Source organism: Microcaecilia unicolor, chromosome 10 (assembly GCF_901765095.1).
Source record: "Microcaecilia unicolor chromosome 10, aMicUni1.1, whole genome shotgun sequence".
NCBI classification, from domain to species: domain Eukaryota; kingdom Metazoa; phylum Chordata; class Amphibia; order Gymnophiona; family Siphonopidae; genus Microcaecilia; species Microcaecilia unicolor.
In genome coordinates this window covers 6156278-6172791 of record NC_044040.1, presented here as the reverse complement: position 1 = coordinate 6172791, position 16514 = coordinate 6156278, and the positions used below count along the sequence as shown (strand labels likewise).

Here is a 16514-nt window from a genome sequence, read left to right as displayed (position 1 = left end):
ATGTAAATGTTTAACCTTGGAGGTATATTGTTCTACAAGGAATGTAATACGTGTTCAGTATTTTGAGGTGTTATGCTTGTTAAGCTCTCAATAAAAACTTTAAAGTAAAAAAAAAATAAAAGAAGCAACGTGAAATTAGGTGTTTATTTCAGTAGGATTTAACACAGTAGATCCCGGGATTATTCATATTGGAATTTAAATCACTATTCAGTCAAATACAAATCAAATATGAATAGTATTCTGTAAAAGCATGTAGAGCCTGGATGACCTGTGGCTCCAGGGGTAGCCCCAAAACAGGAACGTCATCGGTTTCTTTACTTCTAGGGAGGAGGGAGTTAGATTCTTGGAGTCTCTCTTCCTCTCTGCAAAACTCCGAGCAAGTCACATTACCTCTGTTCTTACTTAGGGACTGATTTACTCCTCCCCCGCCCCCCCCCCCTCCCATTTAATTCTATAATTGGCATCTACTATTAGGCACCAAGTGTACGTGCAGTGTACAGAATGCGCTCATTTACATGTGTAAATGCCACATACAGTTTTGCAAAGTACACGCCAAAGTCACTTAGCATGTAATTGCACATGTGGGCAGGCCGTGGCACGCACGCACAACTTATAGAATGCCATCAGTTACACATGTTGCATACACGAACCTGTACTAGCCATTGACCTGTTGTAAGTGATTGCATCCCCCCACCCCCCCCCCAATCCAGTAAATTCCACTTCTTGTCATCCTTACCAGACCAGTCCAGAACCTGTGGGTTTGTTCCTGTCAATCAGAAGATGAGAGCAAGCAAACAGACTTGTGAGCCTTGTCTTACAAGGGCACCATGCAGCTTGAGGACTGCAGTATTTCTCTGTCTCCAGGATATGGTGATGGTTGAATCATTCCGCTCCTGGACTGGTAACTAATTTACCTGTTTTGGGGTTTTGTTTTTTATTTTTTTTTTTTCAGTTCAAATTGGTAAAAGATCGTACTTGTCTCCATTGCTTCATCATTTGAAATTCTGAAGGCCTCAGGCTGCGTCGGGTTCTTATAGGGCAGGGCTCACAAATCTTTGTTCTCTGTCTCCATCTGCTGGTTAATGGGCACAAACCCATATGTTCTGAACTGGTCTGGTAGGACTCTAGGAAAGAAAATTACCAGCTAAGACCTGATTTCTCCATGTCCCATCATTCTTTCATTGTAATTTTTATCTGTGCTTACCTGCTGACTTTAGTTCTCTATAACTAACTAGCGATTCAAGAGGAAAATATGAGTGGCCTCTGATGCTGCTCTACTCTGCAGCCATGTGGCTTTTAGCTGGAAGCACTGTATGTCCCTGAAACTGTTGGTATTATTTTATTTCTCTTTTTAATAAGATCTGTCTATCTCTAGGTTTGCTTGTCCATTGATCACCCCCAGAAGATCTTAATTATGGGTGAGGCCTTGGATATGGGAAACTGTAAAGCCAGGAAGAAGAATGGTGATCCCTGCACACAGATTGTCAATCTGGTCAGTCTCTCACTAGAATTTCATGAATTTGGGGATTGTCCTGTCTGACCATGATAAGCCCAGGGCTCATGTTTACTGTAAGGTGGAAAAAAGTACCGTAACATTACCAAGGTGTAAGGAATCCAGCTGATCGGTGCGTTAGCATGTCCTGCGGAGCAGAGCATTAATGGAAGATGCTTTGCTTTGTCGTGCTGTGTAGAGGTTCCGAATTTCATGAATGCTCCAATTTTCAGGTTGCACTAAGGAAAATTTTGGTTAGTCTGTGGCTGAAACCAGCAGCTCCTGATTCAGAATCCCATCTAACCACAGTCTCGTGACCAATATCATTAATAAAATCAATCTATGAATCGGGCATGTTTGCTTTAAAGCTTGTAGTGTCCCTTATACACAGCAGAAGTGAAAATCGGAGAGGCTTCCAAAGATTTGTGCCTGGCAGCTAACGTTGATTCCACCCCTCTTCACCAGTGATCGTCAACCTTTTTTTTTCCATCTGGACTTACCTGAAAGACAGTGCTCGCATATGTGACACATTGCACACGTGACTCTCGCGGATCTTTGGTCTGACATAATGTATAACAGTTCTTATGAACTGAATGTAAATATTTTGCATCCACAAACAGCTGTAGAGCAGAACTAGGACATTTTTTCAGTGGAACTCACCTTACAAAAAATGTTCAGATTTTCATATCTGAGTAATAACACAACTTTTCCACTACCGAGCACATTGTGAAATAATGCCAAACCTGAATAAAATCCCCACTCATGTAGCGAACTTGCCATACAACAGTAGCACTAATTTCTCTCATTCAAGCCGCAAGAACCCTACCTATTAATAATTCTACAGAGTTGTATAAACATGTAATACATAAGTACATAAGTAATGCCATACTGGGAAAAGACCAAAGGCCCATCGAGCCCAGCATCCTGGCCCCAACAGCGGCCAATCCAGGTCAAGGGCACCTGACAAGCTTCCCAAACGTACAAACATTGTATACATGTTATTCCTGAAACTGTGGATTTTTCCCAAGTCCATTTAGTAGCGGTCTATGGACTTGTCCTTTAGGAAACCGTCCAACCCCTTTTTAAACTCTGCCAAGCTAACCGCCTTCACCACGTTCTCCGGCAACGAATTCCAGAGTTTAATTATGCGTTGGGTGAAGAAATATTTTCTCCGATTTGTTTTAAATTTACTACACTGTAGTTTCATCGCATGCCCCCTAGTCCTAGTATTTTTGGAAAGCGTGAACAGACGCTTCACATCCACCTGTTCCACTCCACTCATTATTTTATATACCTCTATCATGTCTCCCCTCAGCCGTCTCTTCTCCAAGCTGAATAGCCCTAGCCTCCTTAGTCTTTCTTCGTAGGAAAGTCGTCTCATCCCCGCTATCATTTTAGTCGCCCTTTGCTGCACCTCTTTCAATTCCACTGTATGTTTCTTGAGATGCGGCGACCAGAATTGGACACAATACTCAAGGTGCGGTTGCACCATAGAACGATACAACGGCATTATAACATCCTCACACCTGTTTTCCATACCTTTCCTAATAATACCCAACACAACCCAATACAACGTACTTTACACTCTAGCAGTAGCGCTTTCTCCAAAGTGATTCCATCACTACAGGAGTACGTTGTATTACATGTTTATACAACTCTGGAGTTATTGATTTGAAGGACTTGACCCCTGAGGAAGGCTCTCCAGTGTTGGGTCCTTTTTATTGGGTCAGATTTACCACTGGCAAATAAACTTTTGGATACTTTCTACCCATGATCAGCCTTGGTTACTTGGTACGGTCCCACTTCCACCTTGCTCTCTGTTTATTTTTGCTCTTTCCCTGTAGAAGGTGCTTGGACCCCTTTTCTTTGGGGTTTTCTTCATCTGTATACCTCCCAGGTAACCAGTGGAGCATTGGGACTGTAGGAGTGATAACGTCTAGACTTCTTCAGGCCACATAAAACCTTTTGCAGCTGCATTCTGGGCAGCCTATAAAGAATTCCAAAAATATATCCCATAAATCCCAAATATTGGCTATTGCAATAGTCTACAAACGAAAAAAGCAACACTGGGCCTTCAAGACTAGGACAACAGGAGTACTTTATTGCTGTATTGCCCTCTCTATTTGCTTTTTTCTTTCTTATTACAATAGTCTAAAATGGAAGAATGACAGGTTGCATCACCATTTTGAAAGTTCTCTATTTCCAAGCTCTATCGAGCAGGGACTGTCTCTCCATGTTCAAGTGTGAAGCGCTGCGTACGTCCGGTAGCGCTATAGAAATGATAAGTAGTAGTCCAAAACCTGTTTCATGTGCCTAATTACTCTCAAACTTAAAAAGGCAGTCTAACTTTTTGAATCTGCAGTTTTTGGGAAGGAGGGGCATTCAAAACAATTCCCAAGTATCTCTCCTCTGTCTTCAGAACCACTTCAGGCTCTGCTAATGAAAGACCTAGTCTAAGTATAATTAGGATTCCCACAAATCATCTTAGCTTCCATTTTCTTAAAATTGATTGAAACCACTAAGAAATGGCCAATGCGTGACTTGAGGGAAGACCGTAACGGCTTTTGCAGATGCCGTTCCATCGTGCAACGCAAATGGAACATAAAGTATTTGCTCTAAACAGAATACCCAGATAATGCAGAAGTTTGACTAACGGGGCCAGATAGTTCTATGTTTTGGGTTTCTTCTGATCCAGCACCTTGGAAGTTTCCTACTAAATGGAAAATCATTGGTATATAATAACTAACGTCAGTTTGTCTCTGATTTAAAGTTGACTGTATTGTTTCCTTTGATAGGGTCATGAAAGTCTTTCCTTTCCCTGGCTAGCAATCACGGACGAGCAGCTGATTTGTGTACTGAGGATTTGATTGGCTCAGGATACAGAATTCTCACTTGCCTGTCATTGGCTTTCTCCTCACAGGGGGACTGCGAATATTGTCAGTTCCATGTGCGAGCACAGTATAAGAAGCTTAGCGCCAAGCGAGCGGATCTTCAGTCAAGTTACTCCAGCCGTGCTCCAAAGAGGAACAGCCTGAAGGCTCGGCTGTGCCAGGAAGGCTTTCACTATGGAGGTGTGTCTTCCATGGCTTACGCAGCCTCTCTGTAAGTAACCAGCCTCATATTTTTGAAGAGGTTTGGGTGTGTCTGAATTTCATCAGGTTTTGTGTTTTCATCGCTTTGCTTCTGTCCAGGGCTTACACTTTTATACAGGATATAAATTGTTATAGAAAGACTGCTTGATTTTAGTCTTCTCTTAGACCTGGGATTTTTGCATTTTTTCCCAGTTGACCTTTAGGAAAAAGCTTTGAGCACAGGTAGGGGCACCCATCTGTCAGCACAGTTCTGCCAGTATCCCAGCCTGCAGCTCACCCTTAATCTATTCCCACAGCTGCTTGGGAAGCACATAATATTGCGTTCCTCTTCATCCCTACAGACTAGTCGACACGTGTGGGTTTATCCTCTTCTACCAGCAGATGGAGACAGAGCACAGCTAGCCAGTATTTCTCAATCTGCAGCAGATGGTAGATGAGGTACCTATGCAGTCTTAACCTCGCCTGAAGTACCAGTATCTTTTGAATGTATCTAAACTACAGATGCTCTTTCATTGATAGGACTAGACCTAAAAGGTTTAAAAAAAAAAAGGGGGGGGGGGTTAAAGGTACAAAAATAGGGCTAAAATTGACCAAGGCTGATCCATAGAGCCCCCAGTGGTGCTAGATCCCTCCTTTCTTCCAGTCCTTTAGGAGTGTGTGGCTATGATACCTGCTGTCCTCCTCTACTTTTGGGAACGTACAAAGGTACATTCTTTGGAGTGCTGGCTCAAAGCTTAAGAAAAGAAGAATGTGTTTAAGGGCTGAGTCAGGCAGTCTAAGCAACACCGGTGACTGGTCCTGGCACAGATGGGCGATTCATGAAGGCAAAGATTAGTGAGAAGACTGCTGCAGGCGGAAGCTCTTCACCTCCTCACTTTAATATTCCCTTATCTCTTGTTTGTCCTGTTTGTCTGGCCTAATTAGATTGTAAGCTATGTCGAGCAGGGACTGTCTCTTCATGTTCAAGCATACAGCGCTGCGTACGTCTAGTAGCACTATAGAAATGATAAGTAGAAGTAGTAGAAGGTACAAGGGAGCACAGCAGGAGTATGGCCTGTACAGCTCCAGAATCAGGTCTGGCAGCCAGTTCCACTCCTGTGAAGTGGAGTGTTGGGTGGTGAAACATGAAACTGACAGTCATCCAAGTGGAGGGGGGAATACTCCCTCATTGTCCCAGTGAACTAGGTTCCTCTCCAAGGACAGTCCGTTCAGGGCAGAGGAAGCTGGGACAGACCTACAGGGGGGCACCAGTGGTCCACCCAGTGAAGATTTGCAGGCACATTCTGCAGTGCTCAAAGTTATCCACTAGGGGCATGCTATCGAACTAGCATGGCCCCTTCCTGATGCTTTTATGGCATGGTTTTCAGTTGAGCTGAGGGGCTTCTGTATCAGCCTGGGTTTGATTGACATGTAGTGCGAAAGGAGTTGTATGTTGGGGAGGAGGGTGGAGGGAAGATTTTCTGCACTGTTTTTGTATGCACGAGTGTACCGGGGTGGGGCAGAGAGAAACTTGGGGAATGTTCTATATTTCTGTTCACTGGAGTGAGAAACAGAGAAAAATAAAGGCAGATAAATCTAGTCTGCCCATCCATGCCGTCTACTCTCCTTTTCACTCCCTGAGAGATCCTATTTACTTGTCGCAGCTCTCTTGAAGTCGGATACTGTTTTCGTCTCCACTTCCACTGGGAGGCCGTTCCACGAATTCACCACCCTTTCTGTAAAGAAGTATGTCCTCAGGTTACTACTGGGTCTATCCCTTTTCACCTTCATCCTATACCCCTCGTTCCAGAGCTTCCTTTCAATTGAAAGAGACTCCCCTCCTGTGCATTTATGCCGTATAGGTATTTAAATGTGTCTATCATATCTCCCCTCTTCCGTCTTTCTTCCAGAGTATACGTATTGAGATCTTTAAATCTGTCCCTCTAGGTTTTATGACGAAGTAGACAGAACCTGTACTGATTTCCCCTTACTCCTCAGTGCACTGTAATATTTTAGGGTGTCTCTCCTTGCAGTGGAGCTGCAGCTCCTAAGAAAGCCGTTCAGACGACACTGACGAATCTGGTGGTGAGAGGAGCAGAGGCCGCTGCGCTTTTAACCAAACAGAAAATTGGTAATTTCTACTTTATTCAAAAATAGTCAAGTTAGATAAAATGATGCATCAAGTTAGCCAGAGTATTATTTAGTCTTGCATGTTTTGCAATAGATAAAAAAAAGTCACTAAAGTTTCTTTAGTTGCCCCTGGTACAAAATAAGTACCAGAATATATGTAAACCGCTTTGAATGTAGATGCAAAATACCTCAGAAAGGCAGTATGTCAAGTCCCATTTCCCTTTCCCCCTTTCCCTTATGACATCACAATATCAGAAGTGAGCCAAGTATCGGGCAATCAAGCCATTGTGACATCACTGATGAGGTTGGCTCTTATTGGTGGAATGAGTGGAGGAGTAGCCTAGTGGTTAGTGCAGTGGACTTTGATCCTGGGGAACTGGGTTCAATTCCCACAAAGCTCCTTGTGACTCTGGGCAAGTCACTTAACCCTCCATTGCCCCTGGTACAAAATAAGTACCTGAATATATGTAAACCGCTTTGAATGTAGTTGCAAAAACCTCAGAAAGGCAGTATATCAAGTCCCATTTCCCTTTCCCTTATGACATCACAATATCAGAAGTGAGCCAAGTATCGGGCAATCAAGCCATTGAGACATCACTGATGAGGTTGGCTCTTATTGGTGGAATGAGTGGAGGAGTAGCCTAGTGGTTAGTGCAGTGAACTTTGATCCTGGGGAACTGTATCTGGCAATCAAGCCATTGTGACATCACTGATGAGGTTGGCTCTTATTGGTGGAATGAGTGAGGAGTAGCCTAGTGGTTAGTGCAGTGGACTTTGATCCTGGGGAACTGAGTTCAATTCCCACTGCAGCTCCTTGTGACTCTGGGCAAGTCACTTAACCCTCCATTGCCCCTGGTACAAAATAAGTACCTGAATATATGTAAACCGCTTTGAATGTAGATGCAAAATACCACAGAAAGGCAGTATATCAAGCCCCATTTCCCTTATGACATCACAATATCAGAAGTGAGCCAAGTATCGGGCAATCAAGCCATTGTGACATCACTGATGAGGTTGGCTCTTATTGGTGGAATGAGTGGAGGAGTAGCCTAGTGGTTAGTGCAGTGGACTTTGATCCTGGGGAACTGAGTTCGATTCCCACTGCAGCTCCTTGTGACTCTGGGAAAGTCACTTAACCCTCCATTGCCCCTGGTACAAAATAAGTACCTGAATATATGTAAACCGCTTTGAATGTAGATGCAAAATACCACAGAAAGGCAGTATATCAAGTCCCAGTTCCCTTTCCCCCTTTCCCTTATGACATCACAATATCAGAAGTGAGCCAAGTATCGGGCAATCAAGCCATTGTGACATCACTGATGAGGTTGGCTCTTATTGGTGGAATGAGTGGAGGAGTAGCCTAGTGGTTAGTGCAGTGGACTTTGATCCTGGGGAACTGAGTTCGATTCCCACTGCAGCTCCTTGTGACTCTGGGAAAGTCACTTAACCCTCCATTGCCCCTGAATAAGTACCTGAATATATGTAAACTGCTTTGAATGTAGTTGCAAAAAACCACAGAAAGGCGGTATATCAAGTCCCATTTCCCTTTCCCTTTATCTCGTTAGTGTCTGTCTAACCAGTAAATGGCAGCATGTGGAATATAAAACATCCTTTCCAGAGCTGAAATTAGGTGCAGGTGGATTTCTAGTTACCAAGCCATTTGGCATCTTTTGTCTATAACATTTCTGCACTGGATACATAGGACACTGGAGTGAGGTGGTGTAACTTTCCTCCAGACATCATGCCAGGAATGAAATGTGCCAGTTCAGCAATTTGCAACTCTTGGACTGAAAATTAGATTTAAAAGCTTAGAAACTGAACTAGTCCTTTGATTTTCCACCCGCTGACTCTTGTCTGTGGTCTTCCAGCTGCAGGGAGCAGAAGGGACTTACAGTGTTCAGAAGAATTCAAGGGGCTGATGGAGCTGCCAACCCCTGGAGCTCTAAACCTTAAAAAGCACCTCACCAAGTCTACAGCACCAGGTACATCTTCCTTGCTGAAGCGAGTGAAAAACGCTAGAAATTTCAATCTCCGTTCCCGGATCATTTCCAAAGTATGTGTCCCACCTGGTGGTGAGGACAGTGAAGTGATAGCAGCACCGAGATGTGTAAAGGATAATCCTTAATGCTGGGGTTGTTAATGGTCTTCTCTCCTCTGGGAGCAAAGTGTAAAGAGCTTATTCTGCAGTGGGGGAGGGGCACTGAGCGGGTGTCCTCCCGACAGCATTGCTACCAGTAGGGGGTGGTGCTTTAACATTGTGTTTTCAACCACTAGGGATAGACAGGTTTCCCTGGAGTCCTGCAGAACTTGCCTGTCCCTCACTGTAACAGTGAAATAGCACCCCCCACTGGCAGGACTGTCGGTGGAGGACTCCTGCTCAGCATACAGGCAACACTGCTCAGGGGCTTTCTAATGGAGAGCAGTTCAGCCTTGGCACAGATTAGTCAGGGAGGATTTTAAGAGTACATGGGATGGGTTTGGTACAGGGAATCTGACCTGGAGGAAGAGGAGTGAATCGTCATTCACTGGTTTTTTAGAATATTACAACTGGGCCCAGGCTTAGAAACTAGAATTAATTCAAATTGAACTTGACACGGGTGGGCTCAGGCTTAACTTTGCCTATGTGACCCTGAATTGTATTTAGCACTCTCAGATCTCTGAATTTCTCATTTTCTGTTTGAACATCTATCGTGTGTGTGTTTCAGGGGCTGTAGGGAAGTCTGGGCCTGCTTTTCAGTCAATATCGGCCTCTGTGCTGCTTAAACAACAGAAACAGCAAATGCTGGATGCCAGAAGGAAAAGAACAGAGGAGATTCAGAGGCGGTAAGAGCCCCTCCATCTGTTGAAGAGCTGCTGATGTAACCTTCAGTACTGGATATTGAGAAGCATGACCTCTTCTGGTTTTGGTCTTAGGGTTATTTGTTTTTTTTTTCTTTTAAGGTTCCTTCAAAGCCAAGAGAATGTGGAATTCACTGGTCTGTCTGCCCTGGGACAGCCTGTTCCTCAGTCCCCAAGGCCTGGGGCTGAATTCCCTAAGGGGCAGGAGGTATCGGCACCACAGACACCCAAACTTGGCCGAGGGTTCTCCAATGATGAGGATGTGCTCTTTTATGATAGTTCTCTGCCTCCGGCACTGAAATTAAGCAACTCAGAAGAAGCCAAAAAGGTGAGCGTCTTTTTTTAAATCTTTTGAAACTGAAGGGTAGCAAGTGCTTGTTGAGAAGAAAGTGGGAGGAGTGGCCTAATGGTTAGTGCAGTGGCAGCCAGATAATCAGATGCCTATCTCTTGGTGTCCGGCTCCTTCCCTCCCTGTGGCTGGGACTGCATTTTCCGCTGTTATAATCCAGAATACATGAAGTGCCTTCCTTTTTAATCCAGTGTTTCCCAAGTCCAGTCCTGGAGTACCCACCCCCTTGCCAGTCAGGTTTTCAGGATATCCACAATGAATATGCTTGAAAGAGATTTGCGTGTAATGGAGGCAGTGCATGCAAATCAAGTTCATGCATATTCATTGTGGATATCCTGAAAACCTAACTGGCAAGGGGGTTGGGTACTCCAGGACTGGACTTGGGAAACCAGTTCTTTAATGCACGTAAAATAGAAGACTGGAATTCACTCGCTAACTAACTAACTACTAACATTTCTAAAGCGCTACTAGGATTACGCAGCGCTGTACAATTTAAACATAGAAGGACAGTCCCTGCTCAAAGAGCTTACAATCTAAAAGACAAGAGAACAATCTAAAGACAAGTACAATCTAGAGGACAAGTGAACAGTTAATCTGATAGGGCGGAAAGATTGGGGCATTCTATATTTCTCAAGCGGTTAGGTGCCGAAGGCAGCATTAAAGAGGTGAGTTTTAAGCAGAGATTTGAAGATGGGTAGGGAGGGGGCAAGGCGTATGGGTAAAGGAAGATTGTTCCAGGCATAGAGTGTAAATGTCCATTTTCTGGATACTCACCCTTCTGTAAATACAATGGCACGTACTTTCACATGACTGGAGTGTGGGCACTGTGCCCATTTACGCATGTAGATTGCTAAAGAACCCACCTATAGTATTTTAGAATCTGGGTGCAAGCAATTACACAAGCCCCTCCTTCTCTAATCTTACACGCCACAGTTTTACGCTTAGCGTGTACTTACAGTTGCTTAATTGACAAATTAGCTGCTAATTGACACTAACGATTATTGGAGATAGTTAATTGGCACTTTAACAGCAACTGTGTGCGCAGTTGCTACTATAGAATTCGCACTTAGCCCGCAGCACCCCAGCGCTTAACTTTAAGTGACTTGTACTGCGCTACTGTCAAGCGGTTTAGCTGGTGTAAGTGATCTTGCCTAGAATTTGGGGGTATTTTAGATTAGTATTCTGTAAAGTAGGTGCATCGCAGGCGGCCCTTATAGATTACCCCTATACTATGCTATTGCTTTGACCGTTTAAAAGCCTGGGTGCATACGCATCTGTCCTTGCTGAGGTGTTTCCAAGTGGCGCCATCCTCTCCTGGATTCGTGGTCCTGCCATTAAACTATAAGCCAGCACAAGGAACGTTTGAAAAGGCCTTCTCTATTCATTTAGGTCCCAATGGCCCTCCTGGGATCCACTAGCCCTTCAGCCTCCCTTTCTTTCCTCACTCTTCCTTCGCTTTTCTTTTTTTAAACCTGGCATTCCTTTACTCTTTTAATTTATTTTATTGAAATTGTACATCACTTTATCTTTTTTTGAGGAAAGGTGATCAAATAAGTTTTTGTTTGTTTTTTTAGTTCAATTTTATTGATTTTAATTAGAGAGGTGTGGTAGCCGTGTTAGTCCACTTTTAAAGGTAATCAATAGAAATAAAACAAAATAAAACATGGAAAATAAAAAAGGTATCATCTTATTTTCTTTTCCATGTTTTATTTATATTGATTGATTTTAATAAAAGCAAACAATTTTTTTATTGGGATTTATTAACTGCATAGCAATAGTAAAATGTACAAGTATAAACATAAATACAACGAAAGAGGAAAACTTGAAAACGGCAAATTGAAACCAATAATAGCTTTATGAAATAAGAAATGAAGTGATTGCATCAGACTCGTAGAAGTTGTAGCTCGGAGAAGTTATACCATCCATCATCATTACCAGACCAGGTAGTTTCATTATACCAAAGTTGTGTAGTATATCTTTTTTTTTAAGAGTGTATTTCTTAGAACGCAAGATCTGGTAAAACAAGGAAGTAGTATGTCCATTGGCCATACTCAGTTTTACAGCATTTTAATAAGTCTGATGTCTGTCTGCAAGAACTGAGAGATTTAAATTCAGTTAAAATGCGATGTTGAAGTTGAAACCAATTCTGAACCGGGTAGCAGATATTAGAATTGAAGTTGAGAAAAACTAACTAATGAATTTCCCTCCATAACATGTTCTAGCTTCCAAATCCTTTATCCAACCATTGAGGTCAGAAAATTTCAATTAAGTTAATCAAATCAAGTAAACTACAGAAGACTCTTTCCAGAAGTCTGTTCAGATGTGTTTCCCCCCACCCCCATATTCTCCATTTTGGTGATTATTTTCAGTGGAAGGGTAGCCTAATGGTTAGAACGAGTTCAGAACCAGAGGAGTCCAGTTTAAATTCCACTGATGCACTCTGTGTCCTTGTTCAAGTCACTTAACCCTCCGTCACCTCAGGTAAAATGATTGTGAGCCCTCAGGGGACAGAAAAATACCTACTGTCCCTTAATGTACCTCACCTTGAACTACAGCTAAAAAAAAAAAAGTGCAAATCAAAATACTTCAAAATAAAATAAATTGATTTGCTATTGAGTAAGTAGGATGTTGACTTTGGAAAACTCGGCTGTTCTCTTGCAGGCTGATTTTTATGATCAAAACTGAACACGGATGTATTTTTATCTTTGTGTCTAGTTATTGGCTGTTGACAAACTGCGATTAAAGGGGCAGATCCTTGCAAAGATGGACCCCAACAGCATAAAACGCAAGCGAGCTAGTCCTTTTGATACCCTGAAGGTGGGCCAAATTGTTGAGAAAAATATTCTGGCCCCACAAGGTAAGCCTGGGATTGGACCGTAAAACATTAGCATCTGTGCCTTGTCAACCTCGTAACACTTCCAAAATCTTTTCATTTGTTAAAACACCTACCTTTCTTTGAAGTATTTCAGAATTCATCCCAAAATTAAAGACTCGGCATATAGTATTTTAATTCTGCATACTCTTTGTCAAAACAACCCAACTCCCGGGGCTTGACGGAGCATCAGTCTGACAAAGCAAGGCGCTATAACAATGGTTGAAGCAGGTTATAAAAGTACAATTAATTTAAATTAAATCTGCCCAAGAGGTGGAGTACAAAAGAGAAAGATGACAAAAATCTGTCCAGGTTAAGGAAGAGGACACGTGGTCACGTTATATGGCTGGCAGCTGAGGCGTATCTTTAGCAGTATGGTCAGGAATAACCGGGTAGATTAAGGGGTTGATTGGTCTTTTTTCCTGCCCTGATCTGTTACAATAAAACTCTTGCAATAAAAACATGGCACATTATCTTAAAACAATATGGGGTGCTTTTACTAAGGCATGCCGAAAAATGGCCTGCGCTGGTGTAGACGCATGTTTTAGATGCGCACAGGTCCATTTTTGATCGTGCCTGGGAAAAAGGCCTTTTTTTTTTTGTGGTCGAAAATGGACATGCGGCAAAATTAAAACGAATACACATCCATTTTCGGCCTGAGACTTTACCGCCACCCATTGACTTAGTGGTAAGGTCTCATGTGCTAACCGGGCGATAAGTGTCAACGCACGTAAACTGACGATTACCGCCGGGTAAGCGCCACGCGGTAGAAAATATTTTCTACCGCATGTTGTGGACGTGCATCAAAAATGAAATTACTGCCCGGGGCATACGGTAGCTGGGCGTTAGTTCCAATTTGCCTACGCACCTTAGTAAAAGGGTCCCTATGTTCCTTCTCGCTGTAAAACTCAAGGCATTCTTCTGTTGCTCACCTGTAGAATCTGAACAATGTTAAACATTCTCACCAAGCCCTCAGTTGAGTTGTCTCTACTACAAGACTAGGCCTTCGCCTAGGGGGCAGCAGCTTTGAGGGGAGGAAGCAAAGGGCATCTGCAATCAAAGCAAAGCAATAGTCCTGACAGCCACAAATTCAAGAGGCATCATCCTGTATTATGCATTTTTCTAGGTTTGGTCTGGGACGTGTGGCATTGAGGTGATCCTGATTGTTGAGTTGATCAAAATCTCAAGAGGGTACCTAGGGGCTTTGGGGGGGGGGGGGGAGCAGAAGGCTGAAGATTCGGAGCACTAAATACCCTTGCACTGCTTCTGCTCTTCTACCAACAAAGTTGGCTGTGACTTGAGAAGTTTGCTTTGGTGTCACTGATTGCTTAAAACAAATCCGATGTTTGTTGGCAGAAATATAATACCTGTGATTGAGATAGTGGGGTATCAGTGGGGCATGTTGTAGAGTGTGCTTAATCCAATATTTGTTACTGCTAATCCTGTGGTGCTTGGTAAAGCATTTTTATTTCAGTACGTCAGAGGTAGATAACTGACTGGTTTGCGGTATCCTTAAAGCTGCTTGTTGGCAAACATTGCGCTACCGTTGCTGGTCTTAAGGTTTCTCCAGAGCGGGATTACATTGGCAGTATTACCATTGCTGCTTGGTGACCCCTGAGGAAGGCCTAAAAGCTGAAGCACTGCCCGTGTTGGGTCCACTATTTGTTTGGTCTTCACCGTTTTGAATAAAGTAACATAGTAACATAGTAGATGACGGCAGAAAAAGACCTACATGGTCCAGCCAGTCTGCCCAACAAGATAAACTCATATGTGCTACTTTTTGTGTACCTTACCTTGATTTGTACCTGTGGTCTTCAGGGCACAGACCGTATAAGTCTGCCCAGCACTATCCCCGCCTCCCAACCACCAGTCCCGTCTCCCACCACCGGCTCTGGCACAGACCGTATAAGTCTGCCCAGCACTATCCCCGCCTCCCACCACCGGCTCTGGCACAGACCGTATAAGTCTGCCCAGCACCATCCCCGCCTCCCAACCACCAGCCCCGCCTCCCATCACCGGCTCTGGCACAGACCGTATAAGTCTGCCCAGCACCATCCCCGCCTCCCGTCACCGGCTCTGGCACAGACCGTATAAGTCTGCCCAGCACTGGTTCTGGTTATTCATCCTGTTTCAGCATTTTGTGGTTGTTCCCACTCTTGTGGTGCTCTGACCAATTCTACGGTGCTGTCATTTCAAGGGTGTTTTTTTTTGGGGGGGGGGGGGGGTTTGCATTTTTATCCTTCATTTTCCCACTTATTGGTAGGTTCAATTTGAGATCACAATCTTACAGCCTTAGGCTGCTCTGTCTTATATATCTGTAGATTAATTCTGGCTTAAGCTTTTCTTTCTCTTAGATTGAGCTTTGTTTCCTCTTGTCCTTTAGTACAGGATGAGCAGACTCCAGTGGTGAAGAAGAGACGAGAGCAGCTGGCCTACCTGCAGTCTGTGGAGTTTCAGGAACTCTTGAATGCTAAATCCAAGCACGTGGATGTACTGAAAGAAGTGAGAGATGTTGGTGATTTGTAGCAATGACCTGAGCTGTTGTGATTGCCTCATCTCAAAAAAGATATAGCAGAATTAGAAAAGCTACAGAGGAGGGCAACCAAAATGATATGAATATGGGATGAAATGTCTCTCCTTTATGAATAGCCAGCTTTGGGCTTGTCACTGGAGGAGAGGATCTGATAGTTCATACCTGCTCATCTCTGGGTATGAACCATAAGAAGTGGATCTACTCCTTGGCATCCCACTGGACACAATCTGAGACAGGATGCTGGGCTTAATTGACCTTAGGTCGGTGCTTCCCAATCTTTATGCGGCTGTGATCCCATGATTAAGGCCAAATAAGGGGATGGGATTTGATATACCACCTTCCTGTGGTTAAATCAAAGCGGTTTATATATTATATACAGGTGCTTTGACAAGGTCATCCAAGAGGAAGCTTTAGTCTGGCCTGTTAAAGCAGGGCCTTCTTTCTGTAAATTGTGAGTTCTTGCTTTAAATGACCATCTTGCTGCTAAGACTTTGTCATTCTCATCGTGTGCAGGCAGAAGCTGAGATGCATGAGCGCTACTTTGAACCTCTGGTGATAAAAGAACAGATGGAGGAAAAAATGAGGAACATCAGAGAGCAGAAATGCAGAGCAGTGACATGTAAAACAGTGAGTTGAGTCCGAGTCTGGGGGCACTGGACACACTGAGCAAAGAGGGTGTTCATGGAGCAGCCTGGCATGCTCGTCTGAGAGGGCAGCGTGCCACAGCTGGCAGGATTTACCATTTAATTGACTAGCAGAGGGTTTGCTATTGCAGATTAATTAAACCAGGGAAGGGGGGAGGAATGGATACAGGGAAAAAAAGAGGCCTGGCACTCTGAATCTAGCAGATTCACCATTGTGGGAGGAAAGAGCCTAGGCGGGACTTTATCCTCAGGTGTTGGGAACAAGGGGTGAGACGGACAAGTGACACAAAAACTCTGTTTCTGTCAAGCTTTGTGGATGAGCCACACTGAGCTTGTATAGTGCCCAGTCAGACGAGAGAAGCTGCAGATGTAAATCAGGCAGCGGATAGTTCAGCAAACTTCTCCTTTCTCAGTGAGTTTCTATAAACGTCACCTTTACTCTTGCTGTTAAGTACCATCTTGCTCCATCGGGTTTCCATTTCAATTGGAGCGTTGCCTCAGATACAGACTTAGATCTTGAGCCCTCCAGGAACAGGAAAATACCTTTTGAACCTGACACTGCACTGCTTCAGTAGCTTTCAGGCT

At 43.7% G+C, this 16514-nt stretch overlaps 1 protein-coding gene across 3 annotated transcripts in view; it reads left to right on the top strand.

Moving 5' to 3' along the window:
- The window catches only part of LOC115478750 (protein MCM10 homolog), a 35789-nt gene that overhangs the window by 15162 nt on the left and 4113 nt on the right, over window positions 1–16514 (top strand). For all 3 annotated transcript variants that reach the window (XM_030216324.1, XM_030216323.1, XM_030216325.1), the window contains exons 9-17: window positions 1376–1492; window positions 4413–4594; window positions 6597–6694; window positions 8562–8675; window positions 9399–9516; window positions 9634–9859; window positions 12596–12737; window positions 15136–15254; window positions 15799–15912. In XM_030216324.1, coding sequence (XP_030072184.1) covers window positions 1376–1492; window positions 4413–4594; window positions 6597–6694; window positions 8562–8675; window positions 9399–9516; window positions 9634–9859; window positions 12596–12737; window positions 15136–15254; window positions 15799–15912 — 1230 coding nt within the window. The remainder of the gene's footprint in view (window positions 1–1375; window positions 1493–4412; window positions 4595–6596; window positions 6695–8561; window positions 8676–9398; window positions 9517–9633; window positions 9860–12595; window positions 12738–15135; window positions 15255–15798; window positions 15913–16514) is intronic.